We start from the raw sequence: 14,422 nt of genomic DNA, 5'->3' as shown, positions 1-14,422 counted from the left end.
GTCAATCCCACGTGTAGCTCACTTAAGCTTTGTGTCCACCTCATTTTTTTGTCTCTGGTCCTACAATGAGATCAAAAGACGGATGGACAAAGTGGATTTCTCGCAAACATCGCAGTTGGCCCCACTCATCATCCTTGCGTAGCAACTTCCTGCAAAGGTTATGGCAGAAAATCCGCGTCCAAGACAGGAGATTCTTTTTAAGTGCGGCCTGAAACCGTGAAGCGGATTGCGTCCTACCCCCATCCGGACGGTAATCCGTCCGAGTAGGGCTCTGTTGGGGTCCACCGTGATGTAAGTGTTTTAGCAAGGACTTCTACAACTCACTTGACAAGTTAGGCATGTGAGACCTCTATGCATCAACTTGAGGGGGAGTGTTGGCGTGAGCTATAAACAACCAATAGAATTATTGGCGTGAGCTAAACAACCAAGAGAGATTTTAGCATTGTAAACAACCAAGAGAGTTGTTGGCATAAGCTAAATAACTAAAAGAAATTTTAGGCATTTGAAATTTGTAACATCCCGTAAATAAGGAAGGATAGCATGAGTGTAGTAGACGGAATTGTATAGCAAAGAGGTTTTTTATTTTTTTATTTTTTAAAATGTATATAACCTACGATTGAATATAAAAAAAAGAAGATATGAAAAATAGAATTTCTGACATGGTATCAGAGCTAAACGAGTTCTGACTTCCTGTATTACACCCTAACTATACCTCCGTTCATGGCAGACTCTAATGATCCGAACTCCTCTGGTGGCACGTCCAATCTCTCTGACTCTATCCTTGAATTGACTACAAGGATGACTGAGGTTTTGAACAGCGCTCGGACCCCGACCATCACCACTGAAACATCCGCTGCTCCAATTGACATTAAGTTGGATGGTTCTAACTATGCATTGTGGTCCCAGGTTGTCGAGATGTATGTCTCTGGCAAGGACAAACTGGGGTACATTAACGACGACTTTCCCTAGCCACTACTAACTGATCCCACCTTTCGTAAGTGACGCACCGATAACGCCATTGTTAAAGGTTGGTTAATTTCTTCCATGGATTCGTCTTTAATTGGCAATTTTATTCGGTTTCCTACGGCAAAAGTAGTTTGAGATTTCATTGCAACTACCTTCTTTGATAGTAGTGATACCTCACAAGTGTATGATCTTCGACGGCGGGTAACACGACTAAAGCAAGCTGCTGGCTCACTGGAAAAATATTACATTGAGTTGCAGGGTTTATGGCGTGAAATTGATTTCCGCCGGCCAAATCCTAAGGAATGCTTGGTTGATATTCAACACTATAATTGGATCATCCAGGAAGACCATGTTTATGTGTTTCTGGATGGTCTTGACGATTGGCTAGACAAAATATGGACTGATGTTCTACAGATGAAACTGTTTCCTACTATCGAACAAGTGTATGTGCATGTTAGAGGGGAAACTATTCGACAGTAGGTTATGACTTCCCATGACACCGATGGGATCCAGGGAGCTGTTTTGGCCTCTAAAGCCCTTACATTAAGCACCTCTGCCCCTGGTAAATCTTTCAAACCTGGAATTCTATTGATACGAAAAAATGTTCTCATTGTGGAAACCAGAAACACACACGTGAAAACTGTTTTAAGTTGCATGGTTACCCTAATTGGTGGCATGATCTTCAAGCCCGTAAACGTCTTGATGGAACCGGAACCAATGGAAGTTCAGGCACAATTGATGTTGCTGCTACAGAGCCCCATCTTTCTCTTATACAACCAGCTGCAACGTCCACAGATACTCCTCCCAACTTGAACTCAGGTATCCCTGGTCTTGCTCTTCTTACCTCCCACAGAGATGCTGACTATAGTGCATGACTTCTCGACTCGGGGGCCACTAACCATATGACATTTGCTATCTTAGACTTCTCTCAGACCTCTCTTCCGCGACGCACCAGTATAACCAATGCAAATGGTGTTATCTCACTAGTCACTAGAGTTGGCTTTGTGACGTTATCTCCATCCTTGCATTTATCTAATACTTTACTTGTTCCGTCTCTATTTCATAAATTGTTGTCTGTAAGTCAGCTTACTGCAAGCCTTGGGTGTGTAGTATTTATTTATCCAAAATTTTATCTTATTTAGGATATTCTCACCAAGGAAATAATTGGACTTGGTACTAAGAGGGGGAGATTATATTATGTGGAAGACATCAGTATCGGCCAGGCTAATAACATGAACCATCCACATGCTGATAAAGAGACACTACTTTGGTTGTAGCATTGACGCTTGGGACACTCATCTTTTACTTATTTAAAACATGTTTTTCTTGATCTGTTTAAGCATTTATAGGCATCTGATTTGAAATGTGACACTTGTATTTTGGCTAAGAGCCATCGCGTTACTTATCCATTAAGCATGACTCAAAGTGACACTCCATTTGCGTTAATTCACTCTGGTGTATGGAGGCCCTCACCTGTTACTAATATGTCTGGCTTTCGTTGGTTTGTTATTTTTGTGGATGATTGTACCTGAATGACATGGCTCTACTTGATGAAACACAAAGATGAGGTTATCAGTGCCTTTGAAACATTCCACGCTATGGTCAGTACTTAGTATAGTGCCACCATGAAGGTTCTCTGCTCTGATAATGGTGGAGAATATGTTAATCAGCACCTTAAAGCGTACTTTACTCAACATGGTTTAATTCATGAAACGTCATGCTCACAAACACCTCAACAGAACGGTGTCGCCGAGAGGAAGAATAGACATGTTCTTGAGACTGCTTGTGCTTTGCTTCTCGATGCTCATATGCCCAAACAGTTTTGGACCGATGTCATTTCAACTGTTGTCCATCTTCTCAACCGAATGCCTTTCAAGGTTTTATCGTTTAAGACACCACTCCAATATCTTTCTACTTATGTGTCACTACCTACCGCACTGATGCTTCCTCCTAGCGTCTTTGGGTGTGTCATCTATGTGTATCTCCATAAGAACCAGCGCATTAAACTTGATTCGTGTGAACGTCGGTGTTTATTTTTGGGCTACAACGTCCATAAAAAAAGGTATCGGTGCTATGATCCTACCACTCGCAGACTCTATGTGACTATGGATGTCCAATTCTTGGAGACTGATATGTTCTTTTTCTCTCCAGCACCTACTTCTACTCTTCAGGGGGAGATACATAATGAAGAGTTGAATTGGTTCCAACATGAGAAGTCGAATGATAACTTAGGTGTTGTGAACTGTGAAGCCGAGCTACAGGAGCATGATGGGCCGAATGATAACTCAGGCGTTGTGAACTGTGAAGCCGAGCCGCAGGAGCATGGTGGGCCGAATGATAACTCAAGCGTTGTGAACTGTGAAGCCGAGATATATCCTAATGTAGAGCATGTAACATCTGAGACCAAACCTATATCCCCTCCCTCTGAAGTGCCAGCCGAATCATCTCCTAAGAATACTCCTGAGGTAAGTACTATTATTATACCCTTACATACCGATGATATAGATGCATCTGCGGGATATGTCTTACCTCACAGGTACAATCGTGGTAAGCTATCTAACAGATATTCTTCAGATATTGAAGAACGAAGGTCGAGGTATCCAATTGCTAACTATGTATCCACCAAGGAACTCTCTGAACCTTTCAAGAAATTTGCACAGGAACTCTTCATATGTCAGATTCCTACCAGTATTCATGAGGCATTGGCAAATCTAAGATGGACCCGAGCTATAGAGGAAGAAATGGAGGCACTACTTAAAAATGATACATGGACTCTTGTTCCATTACCTGAAGGAAAATAAATCGTGGGGGTACAAATGGGTGTTCTCCATTAAGTACAAAGTAGATGGATCTATTGAACGGTACAAAGCACGACTGGTAGCGAAGGGATATACGCAGACGTATGGTGTCGATTATTAGGAGGCTTTCTCACCTGTAGCCAAGTTGAATACAGTTAGGGTGTTATTGTCTCTTATAGCAAATCTTGATTGGCCTTTGCATCAATTTGATGTAAAAAATGCTTTTCTCAACGGTGATCTCTAAGAAGAGGTTTATATGGATATTCCTCCAGGTTATACAGCATCTTCAAAGAATGGAGTGGTGTGTAAATTGCAGCGAGCGTTGTATGGATTGAAGCAATCACCACGAGCATGGTTTGGAAGGTTTAGTTTGGCAATGAAGAAATATGGCTTCCAACAAAGTAACTCTAACCATACTTTGTTCTTAAAGCATCAGTTGGGCAAGGTAACTGCTTTGATAGTCTATGTAGATGACATGATTATTACAGGAGATGACAAAGAAGAAATCTCTCTGCTTCAAAAGCAATTAGCAACTGAATTCGAGATGAAAAATCCGGGAGGACTCAAGTATTTCTTGGGAATTGAAGTTGCCAGGTCTAAGCAAGGTATATTTCTCTCCCAATGGAAATACATATTAGACTTGCTAACCGAAGTAGGGATGTTGGAATGTAAATCTGCAGACACCCCCATGGTTCAGAATCACAAGCTTGGAGAATACCCAGACCAAGTACCAACAGATAAAGGAAGATATCAAAGGTTAGTTGGCAAACTCATTTATCTCTTCCATACTCGTCCAGATATTGCATACGCTGTAAGTGTTGTAAGTTAATTTATGCATAATCCAAGTAAGAGTTATATGAAAGCAGTGATTCGAATACTTCGATACTTGAAGTCATCCCCGGGCAAGAGGCTTATGTTCTCAAAACATAACAGTCAGTCGATGGTTTATGGATAAACGGATGCGGATTAGGGAGGTAATATCATTGACAGAAAGTCCACCTTAGGATATTTTATATTTGTTGGGGGAAATCTTGTAACCTAGAAAAGCAAGAAACAAAAAGTGGTAGCTTTGTCAAGTCGATGGCACTCCCACATTACAGTGAACCCACACAGCTATCACAGCCACCATATATTCAAGTGCACATTATTATTCATTTTCCCCTTAGCAATTCACTTCCTCTATTCATGGATTGCACCTGATAAACCATGACCTCGATTGTTGTAGCCTGAATACTTTGTATTTCTTCTCAATTAGATACAATGAAGGTCAGTAATTGGCTGGACTTAATTAGGCCTACTAAAATCAAAATTTTTAATAGATCTGACCCAAAATTCCTGCAGCCTAAACCATTGCCAGATCAATATGCAATGTGATTTTTACTTCGTTTCTGGTGAACAGAGAATTTGTAGATCACGTGACGTTGGTTTGTGGAAGATTTTCTTAGCATTTGGAATGCAACGGAAAAGGCAATAGAAGGCTCGTTCCTGGTTCTCTCTGATCCTAGATTTTGATCTAATCAGGCCAATTCAGATTTTCCATATTCCTTGGCCTGGGACCATCACCAAAGCACACAATGACTCGATCTTCTCTATCAAGTCCTTGCCTCGAAACTAACTAAAATCCAGCCACAAGAAGGGGGACCACTTATAGGCAGCCAGCTTAGCAGAGACAAAAGTCTAATGTCCAATCACATTTAAGTTGGCCCACTAGAGATCCCTCCAGAGCCATCTATAGAATGCCCAATATGATCAAACCGCTACTTAAATCCATGACAATGACAAAGACTGCGATGAGAACAAAATCCAATCTGGGATTGTAGCATTTGAGGAATTTTGACGCTGGCCCATGATTTCCAGGATAAGAAAAGATCAGGGCTATTAGTTTGCAAGGTGCAGACCGGAACCTGACCTAGCCCATTTGTTTGTTTGAGGCTGAATTCTTCTTGTACATTGAAAAATGGTTTGAAATGCTTGAACAAACGCAGGCCATATTGACATTACAGTAATGTGATGGGCCCAACTCACACGATCTCGTACGTCCACATCTTTGAGGTATCTCAATCTAACGGTTCAAATTGATAGACATACTATTGGTAGGTCCTAATTCAAAAATCATATGAATGCAATAACTAACATTCAACAAACAAATACACAGCAGTCAAAGTTTGGTATCCTCCAATTAATCTGATTTGATCCATGCCCCTATCTAAGGTGGCTCCACTGGTTAGGCAGGTTTAAAATGCACTGGCCGTGTGCATGAATTCAAATTATTATGCTCCGCCCTGCATGCCAGTCCTGTCATTTCAAATAAACAAATGAGCTTCTTGTGGCTAGAGGTGTACACGAATTGAACCGAGTCAAGCTTGACACAGCTCGACTAGGCTCAGCCACTTGCTGACCCCAGCTGAAACTCAGCTTGGCTCGGTCCTTGAGCTTGACTGGCTAGCTCGGCTCAGTTCAATCAGTAGCTCGAGCCAGTTCAGACCAAGATCAAGCCGAGTTTGCCTATGCAGCATTTTCACAAACACATGGGCTGCAACTTCAAAATCTCATGCATGTAAAACACAAACAGTGGTTTTACAGGTATTTCATCAAACACCTTGTAAAGAACATAAAAATCAATTTTTAAAAAAAAGGATATTTGTTTCATATACTTACCTTCATTGCCACCTGCCACACTTCATTGAGTCATTTCATCAAACATTTGGTGAGCAACAACAGTATCAAAGCAACTGAGTCGCCGAACTGGTCCGATCCGAGTCGAGTCGAGCTCGGGCAAGCTCAAACTCGGTTCGAAAATTTTCCGAGCTCAACAAATCAGCTCGAACTCAGTTTCGAACTGAGTCGAACCGAGCTTTAGCTAACTCTGCTCGTGTACAGCCATACTTGTGGCTCATCTTCCCGGGGAGACGTGAACTGAGTACCATTTCTTTTTTCTTTTTTTTTTGAATTTAAAGCAGCCTCGGTCTTCTTGTAGCTTATCTAACCGCAGATGGGGAGAATTACAAGCGAGTACCAAAGTCCTTTATCTCTAATAAAAAAACAGACCTTGGTCTTGTTATTTCTTGTCTTCTTGGATGTGGATTGCCTGGTATCCAACACCTTCCATGAGGCTCATTGTGATGTATATATTTTATCTATGTCATCCACCCTTTTTTCAGTTCATTTTAGGGCACGATGCTAAAATTGATGCATATATAAAGCTGAATTAGATCACCACAACACAAAAAACTGATGGGATAAAGATGTCTACTGTTGAAACCTTCTATAGGGGCCATAGTGATTTTTATTTATCATCAAACCTGATCATGCGGTCACATTGACATAGATGGTTGTAAAAAGCAAATATCAGCTTCATCCAAAACTCTCGTAACCACAAAAAGCTTTCAATGTAGTCGTTAAATCCGAGTCTACTCTAGTTGGGACGATCATAACCTTCCATTGAAGTCTATAACAAATAGGCGGTTACAAAGAGAAATATGGAAATGGTCCACGTTCAGCTAGGAAAAAGGCCAATAATCAGTGGCTAGGGCCATGATGCGTCCATGGTGGAGCTCATCTGACCATTGATCTGATCACTGAACCATCGATCCCAGTCCACAAGTTGAAAACTCTGAAAATATTTTTTGAAGTATCGTGGTGTCAAGGATAAAAAAATTCCTCATACGTACAAGATATGTGGGACCAGGTGGGCCCCACATATCACCACCGATGCTTCACTACAAATATGGGGCTGGGTAATGCTTGAAGAGCACAGCCCAATTTCCTCCTTTGGAATGGAGGTGCCTTCTGTGAGTCCAAAGCTATTTTGGTCATTTCTGCTTCATACAACTCTCTTCTTGTGTCTGATCCAACGGTCCAGATTTGCCCGCGTCCCAACCAACGAAACCGATCGACTGGCTCTGCTTGCCTTCAAGGACCGAATAACCAAAGATCCTCTCAACGCCATGAGCTCATGGAACGATTCTCTTCATTTCTGCAATTGGCGCGGAATCAGGTGCAGTGTCAGCGATCAGAGGGTCACCGTCCTCAACTTAACGTCCCTCAAATTGGAAGGCTCCATTCCTCCCCAAGTAGGTAACCTCACCTTCCTCAACGTAATCCACCTCGGAGGCAACAGCTTCCACGGCGAAATCCCACAAGAAATAGGACACCTCTTCCGTCTTCAGCTTCTCGATCTCAGTTACAATTCGTTGGTAGGAAAAATCCCATCCAATCTGACCTACTGTTCGGACCTCCAAGTTATCGATTTAAATTTCAATGAACTCGTAGTTGAGATTCCTGTCCAGCTTAGCTCTTTATCCAATCTCCGTCGATTGTCTCTTCATGTCAACCATCTCGTCGGAAGAATCCCACCTTGGCTAGGAAACCTTTCATCTCTCACTCAGTTTTCATTATCAAGAAATAACTTACAGGGAAACATCCCAGGTGATTTAGGCCGCATCCCGAATTTAATAGCGCTCCAGATATCTCAAAATAATCTGTCTGGCACAATCCCTTTCTCTATTTACAATCTCTCGACGCTACTTCTATTCTCAATCACAGTGAATCGGCTTCACAGCACACTTCCTCCTGACTTAGGCATCCGTCTTCCTAATCTCCAGTTGTTTTATGTGTCGGCAAACCTGTTCACCGGTTCGATTCCTGTTTCACTAGCCAATGCTTCATTGCTTGAAGATATCTATTTCACCAACAACGATTTTACTGGAAGTGTGCCTATGGATATTGGGACTCTTCAATATCTTCTTATATTCTCTATTGGCGGTAACCGACTTGGAACAGGGAAAGAAGACGACTTGAAATTCATCGATTCGCTTACCAATTGCAGCTACTTGGAACAATTTGGATTTCATAACAATAGTTTCAAAGGCATGCTGCCTAATTCCATAGCCAATTTATCGACCCGGCTCCATTGGCTAGCGATGGGATTCAACCACCTGTATGGAAGGATCCCTGAAGGAATCAGAAAATCTCGTCAGCTTAACCCAATTGAATCTGGATCATAACAATTTCACAGGTGACATTCCTTTCACTATTGGGAAGCTTCATAAGCTGCAATTTTTAGACTTGTCAGGAAACAGATTTTCTGGGCAAATTCCGTCTTCCATAGGCAACTTCACAGAACTGAATAAATTTTACTTGCAAGAAAACAACCTATCTGGTAACATACCTTCGAGTCTAGGAAATTGTCAAAAACTGATAGTTTTGAACCTTTCCCAAAATAACCTTAATGGTATAATACCCAAACAGCTCGTTAGCCTCACTTCTCTGTCAATATCTCTCAACTTAGCTAGAAACTCTTTGATTGGGTCCTTCCCCGTGGAAGTGGGTAGCTTTAAAAATCTTCAAGAACTAGACATTTTCAGAGAACAAATTGTCAGGCGAAATTCCCGAAACGCTAAGCAGATGCTAGCGCTTGGAACGCTTGTACATGGAAGGTAACGCCTTTCAAGGGACCATTCCCAACTCTTTGAGGATCTTGAGAGGCCTTGTAGAGTTGGATTTCTCGCGGAATAACTTGAGTGGGCAAATTCCAGAATATCTAAAGAGTTTTACTCTGCAGAAACTAAATCTTTCTTTCAATGATTTTGAGGGCCAAGTGCCTATCCAAGGGGTGTTTGAAAATGCAAGTGGGATTTCTGTGATTGGAAACAGTAAACTCTGTGGAGGTATCCCAAAACTAGGCCTACCCAAATGCCTTGTTCTGAGATCTAAATCGCGGAGGTCTTTAAGCCTGAAAGTAATCATACCAGTCATTATCGTTGCTGTGTGTTTGATTTCATTATTGTTGTGTTTCGCCCTTCTTCGGAGAAGAAAATCAAGACAGAAGCATTTGCACACTTCCTCCTCAGAAGACCGGTACAAGAACGTCTCTTATGCGGAGCTTCTCAAAGTAACAGATGGGTTCTCTTCACACAATTTGATCGGCGTGGGAAGTTATGGTTCTGTTTATAAAGGATACTTTGTTTCAGATGGCCAAATTGTTGCAGTGAAAGTACTCAATCTTCAAAGACAAGGAGCTTGGAGAAGCTTCCTCGCAGAATGCGAGGCATTGAGAAATGTCCGGCATCGAAATCTCGTCAAGATCTTAGCATCCTGCTCAAGCATTGATTTTAAGGGCAATGATTTCAAAGCACTAGTTTTCAAGTACATGCCGAATGGAAGTTTAGAGGAGTGGTTGCATCCAAAAATTGACGAGGAACATCGATCAAGGACTTTGAACCTTATTCAGAGGTTAAACATAGCCATTGATGCAGCTTATGCTCTGGATTATCTTCATCACCATTGCCAAACGCCCATTGCTCACTGCGATCTCAAACCAAGTAATGTTCTACTTGATAATGACATGGTGGCCCATGTGAGTGATTTTGGCATCGCAAGGTTCCTTTATGAGGCTGTCGATGATCGCTCCACAAATAGAACTAACTCCATTGCAGTAAAGGGATCCATTGGCTATGTTCCCCCAGGTAACAACTCCTTCCATCTTTCTTTTATTCCTTTTCTTAGTGTTATTTTAAAAATTCTCAATAATTTCATATCGCTAGATGCTAAGATGAAGCTAAAATCAGCATTTTGTCTATTACACACAATATGTATAAGTTAGCTATACATTTTCTTTAAAAATGACATTTATGCACTACTTGGGTGGCCCAGATTCATTCATCTCCTAAAGCTCAACAATTTTCAAATTTTTATTTTCTTGGAAAGTACTTGAAACTCCATGCCTACTTTTCTCTCCTCATTTCTCCCTATGGTCTGGCCCATCTGAGATTTGGATTAGGTTGATTTTTGGGTTTTGAGACCAGCATCTAATGGACAGCTTGGATGGCATATCCAGATCGCAGTGGGCAATGGTTGGTGGATCAGATGTGAAATCACATGTGGTTGAAGTCATATAATTAATCATTCCATGTTCTTTGAAACATGATATCTTCCAGAAAATATTGACAAAATTTTCATTTCTTTCACATGGTCTACTTTTTCATGGAGGTCGGCCCATCCATACATCCATCCATCCATGTAAATCTGCATATAAATACTGAAATCTCTCACCCAAAACTAGTTGGTGTGGGGTCCACGGTGCTGTAGGTATGGAATACGGAAGGTCTAACACGGTACCCCATCAAAATCATGCCCGTCCAATCATCATGTTGGTATAATTTTAATCTTTAAATGACTTTTCCTAGCACGACTAGAGAAAATTCCGGTTAGGTTCAGATAATTTAGAGAGAATAGGTTGTGCAGCCCTGCTGTGTTGCGTTGGAGGCTCCATGTTGGCACTTGCTCTGAATTTCTGCAGCTGTATTGCTCTGCCGCGTTTGCAGACCGGTGTACGCCGGGCATGACTCGCTCCTACAAGACGACTGGCGTGGGAAGGAAAGTCCACCTGCCATATATATATATATATATATATATATATATATATATATATATATATATAAAAGAAAAAAAATTATTTATTAAGTGAAGGTTATAATGTATGCTGATGTAGAGCGGGTCACAGACAATTTCATAGAAAAGATGATGTAGGACAATTTAATCACATGGGTCACCCACCCCGAGTGTGTCCCCGCATCCCATGAGCTCCCTCACTCGAGCCCGGTGTGAAATGCACATTAATCACCCCTGGTAAGGAGTCTCAAACACTAGACCTCTCCTGTGAGCCCCAAATCGCATGAGTCACCCACCCCGAGTGTGCCCCTGCATCCCACAGGTGACTCCACTCGAGCCCAATGTGAAAATGTTCCTGCATTAAAAGATGGACCAGAGAAGGCCCAGGTAGAAATGATTTGGATCATCAGAACCTTAAAACAATGGTATCACACAAATTGGGATGAGTTTTCGAACCTACCATATAGGATTTTGGTGTAGGAGAAGTTACTTTATCCAACCAACTCCGCTAAGCTGGGTTGCCCACGTCGGATTTATGAGATTCCATTAGATAGACGGTCGAAAGTCCATTTTATTTTCATTTTTACTATAAATAGTAAGTTTTAGTTCCATTATGAATTTTGATCCTTTGAGTTTTAGGAGTTGTGCCCAACATGAAAACAACTTAGAAAAATTAAGAGAACAATGTGGTTAAGCAAGCTGAACAGTAAATATTTTTCACCAAAAACCATAAAGTCTAGTAGGAATGATCAGCTTAGTTGCATTTGATGGTTGACATATATAAGAGAATGTTTCAAACGCAACAATTACTTGTATGTGATGCCTCTCATGGTGTGCCATGGCATTGAACCCATCCATCAGGGTTGACCATCATATAAATGAGATGCCCCAAGAGTTAGGCCGATCCAATCATCTGATAGACCACAAAATGTAACAAGTACCGCACAAAAACCGTAAAATTCATACCAATCCAATGTGGTAGTTGGATAGGTATGATTTGTGTAGAGACTTTCTGGTCTGATGACATACAGAAACTCACGCGGGTCCATCTGGTCGTTTGATTGGTATGATTTGCGTAGAGACTTTCTGGCCTGATGACATACATTAACCTAGAGTCAGCCCCACATACAACTTGTTGTAGGAAAATGTCGTTTAAAAGCAGCTGCGCGTGGAAAATCTATGCATGTTTATTTAGTCTTTCCTTTACTTGTGCGTGAGATATTTTGTGTTCACTCTGATAACGAATCATATTAGCATGACATGCTATACGCTGCAGTGGTTATTTAAGGAGGCAGATTGTGTGGTGAGATTCTCACCACCCTTTTCCGCTGGTGTGAGGACTTTGTGGGGCCCACCATGATGTATGTATTTTATACAAGTTGTCTGTCTATTTTTTCCAGCTCATTTTAGGACATGGCCCAAAATTGAAGCATATCAAAACCTCAAGCGGACCACACACAAAGAACAGTGGAAACAATGACCTCCACCATTGAAACCTTCCTAGGGCCCACAGTGATGTTTATTTGTCATCCAATCTGTTCATAAGGTCACACTTACCTGGATGAAGGAAAACACAAATATAATCTTGATCCAAAACTTCTGTGGCCCCAAGAAGATTGTAACAATGAGCGTTCACTTCCTACTGTTTCATGTAGTGTGGTCCACTTGAGCATTGTATATACTTCAATTTTGGTCTCATGCCCTAAAATGAGCTGGAAAAATGAATGGATGGCATGGATAAAACACATCAACAGAGCCTTCATGCCACAGTAAAGGGTGGTGAGAGCCTCCGTACACAATCGGCATCCCTTCTTTAATTAATTTGAAGGTAACATACTGCAATTTAAGCCACCAATCACAGTGTGCCATGTGATGTCTTAAAACATAGAAAGGGAATAAAAAATAAATAAATCTGAAAAATAAGTTCGAAAAATAACTTTACATGGCACCTACCCCTGGCTGATTGGTGGCTTATCCTATTACAGAACAGCATGTCACTCTATCATTTTCCATTCTTTGTTTCTATCGGCAGTATATGGTCTAGAACCTTAAAAACTTCAATGTTGAAAAGTATATTTCCATAATTTGACAATGATCACTTGACAAATCAAAAAGAAAAGAAAAAGCAAAGCAAAGAAAAAAAAAAAAACCCTTAAATCAACATTTTTATTTTTCTTCTTTGGGTCTTAATTAGGTGTGACTAGTTGCACAAAATATCATTAAATTCATGTATTTTGCATCAAAATAGATTACTTAATCGCTAATGTTATAAAATTTCATGATCTTTTGTGTAAAACGAACTTTACCTTAAATAATATAAATGGTACCTCTATATTTACAAAAATAAATTTTTTGAACCGTAGAGTATGGTATGGGTGGCAATGTTTCTGCGTCAGGCGATGTTTACAGTTATGGAATCCTTTTATTGGAGATGTTCACGGGCAAAAGGCCCACTGAAGACATGTTTAAGGACGGTTTAAGCATTCATGAATTTGTCAAAATGGCTTTGCCCAATCAAGTGCTGGAGATAGTGGACCCGCTACTCTTAAAAGGACAAAAAGAAGAACAAGTGCAAGATCAAGAAATAGAAGAAGAAATAGCATTCAATCATATCAACAATGGCGAAATCAAAACAGGTAGTGTCTTGGAGTGCTTGGTTTCCGTGTTTGGTATTGGAGTCGCATGTTCTCTTGAATCGCCAAGAGATCGGATGCAGATGAAAGATGTAGTCAAAAAAATGCTAGTGATAAGGGACATGTTTCTTGCTGCTGGGATCTAAAGGAATGGATGAAACAAGAGCCTTCGCTGATGTGGGGTCCATTCATCTTACATCAATGTGGGGGTCATCAGATCATGTCCACTGGCAATTTGCAAATCTCGTTTAAAGTGGATGGCTGAAAACTGCTTGTTGAACATGTAATTGTTATTTATTTGGACATTACAATTGTAGCCTTTTCTGTTACCTCTCTGGGTTCATCATCATGGTTGTGTATTTTGTCAATTTATGTGCAAGTATTACTCTTGGTTACATAGGAATGATTAGGTTCTCGAAGTATCTATTTATTATTATTTTTTGTTTATTCAACAACTTTTTTTTTTTTTTCAAAACCAACATTTCATTCATAACCAAAGATTTTACAAGAGAGCTTTCGGGCAATCGTGAGAAAAGAAAGACAAGCACCAAAGAAATTATCCCTCTCTCAAATTATCCAATCCTACCCTATTCAGAAATAAGAGGCCTCTGGTGATACAGGGAAGAGCCTCCT

The 14,422-nt window shown here is 40.8% G+C and overlaps 2 protein-coding genes across 2 annotated transcripts; both read left to right on the top strand.

The window, feature by feature from the left end:
• The first annotated feature begins 7,504 nt into the window (after window positions 1–7,504).
• On the top strand, window positions 7,505–8,770 carry LOC131253760 (putative receptor-like protein kinase At3g47110). The gene has a single exon (XM_058254898.1). The coding sequence runs from the start codon at window positions 7,505–7,507 to the stop codon at window positions 8,768–8,770; it is 1,266 nt and encodes a 421-aa protein (XP_058110881.1).
• Window positions 8,771–9,193: 423 nt separating this feature from the next.
• Window positions 9,194–14,118, top strand: LOC131252576 (probable LRR receptor-like serine/threonine-protein kinase At3g47570). The gene is made up of 2 exons (XM_058253192.1): window positions 9,194–10,231; window positions 13,520–14,118. Exons 1-2 carry the CDS (start codon window positions 9,196–9,198, stop codon window positions 13,933–13,935), a joined length of 1,452 nt encoding a protein of 483 aa, XP_058109175.1. The 5' UTR covers window positions 9,194–9,195; the 3' UTR covers window positions 13,936–14,118.
• The last annotated feature ends 304 nt before the right edge of the window (window positions 14,119–14,422 follow it).

The sequence above is a fragment of the Magnolia sinica genome, chromosome 8 (genome assembly GCF_029962835.1).
Source record: "Magnolia sinica isolate HGM2019 chromosome 8, MsV1, whole genome shotgun sequence".
Lineage (NCBI taxonomy): Eukaryota > Viridiplantae > Streptophyta > Magnoliopsida > Magnoliales > Magnoliaceae > Magnolia > Magnolia sinica.
Note: the sequence above shows the minus strand (reverse complement) of the source record. Positions and strands in the feature narration are given on the sequence as shown.

What these genes read in the sequence shown, in the direction of transcription:
- LOC131253760 (XM_058254898.1), top strand. Translation starts at nt 7,505, where the DNA reads ATGCTTGAAGAGCACAGCCCAATTTCCTCCTTTGGAATGGAGGTGCCT.
- LOC131252576 (XM_058253192.1), top strand. Translation starts at nt 9,196, where the DNA reads ATGGAAGGTAACGCCTTTCAAGGGACCATTCCCAACTCTTTGAGGATC. An exon ending in CATTGGCTATGTTCCCCCAG is followed by an intron (nt 10,232 to 13,519) that starts GTAACAACTCCT and finishes TTTGAACCGTAG; the next exon opens with AGTATGGTATGGGTGGCAAT.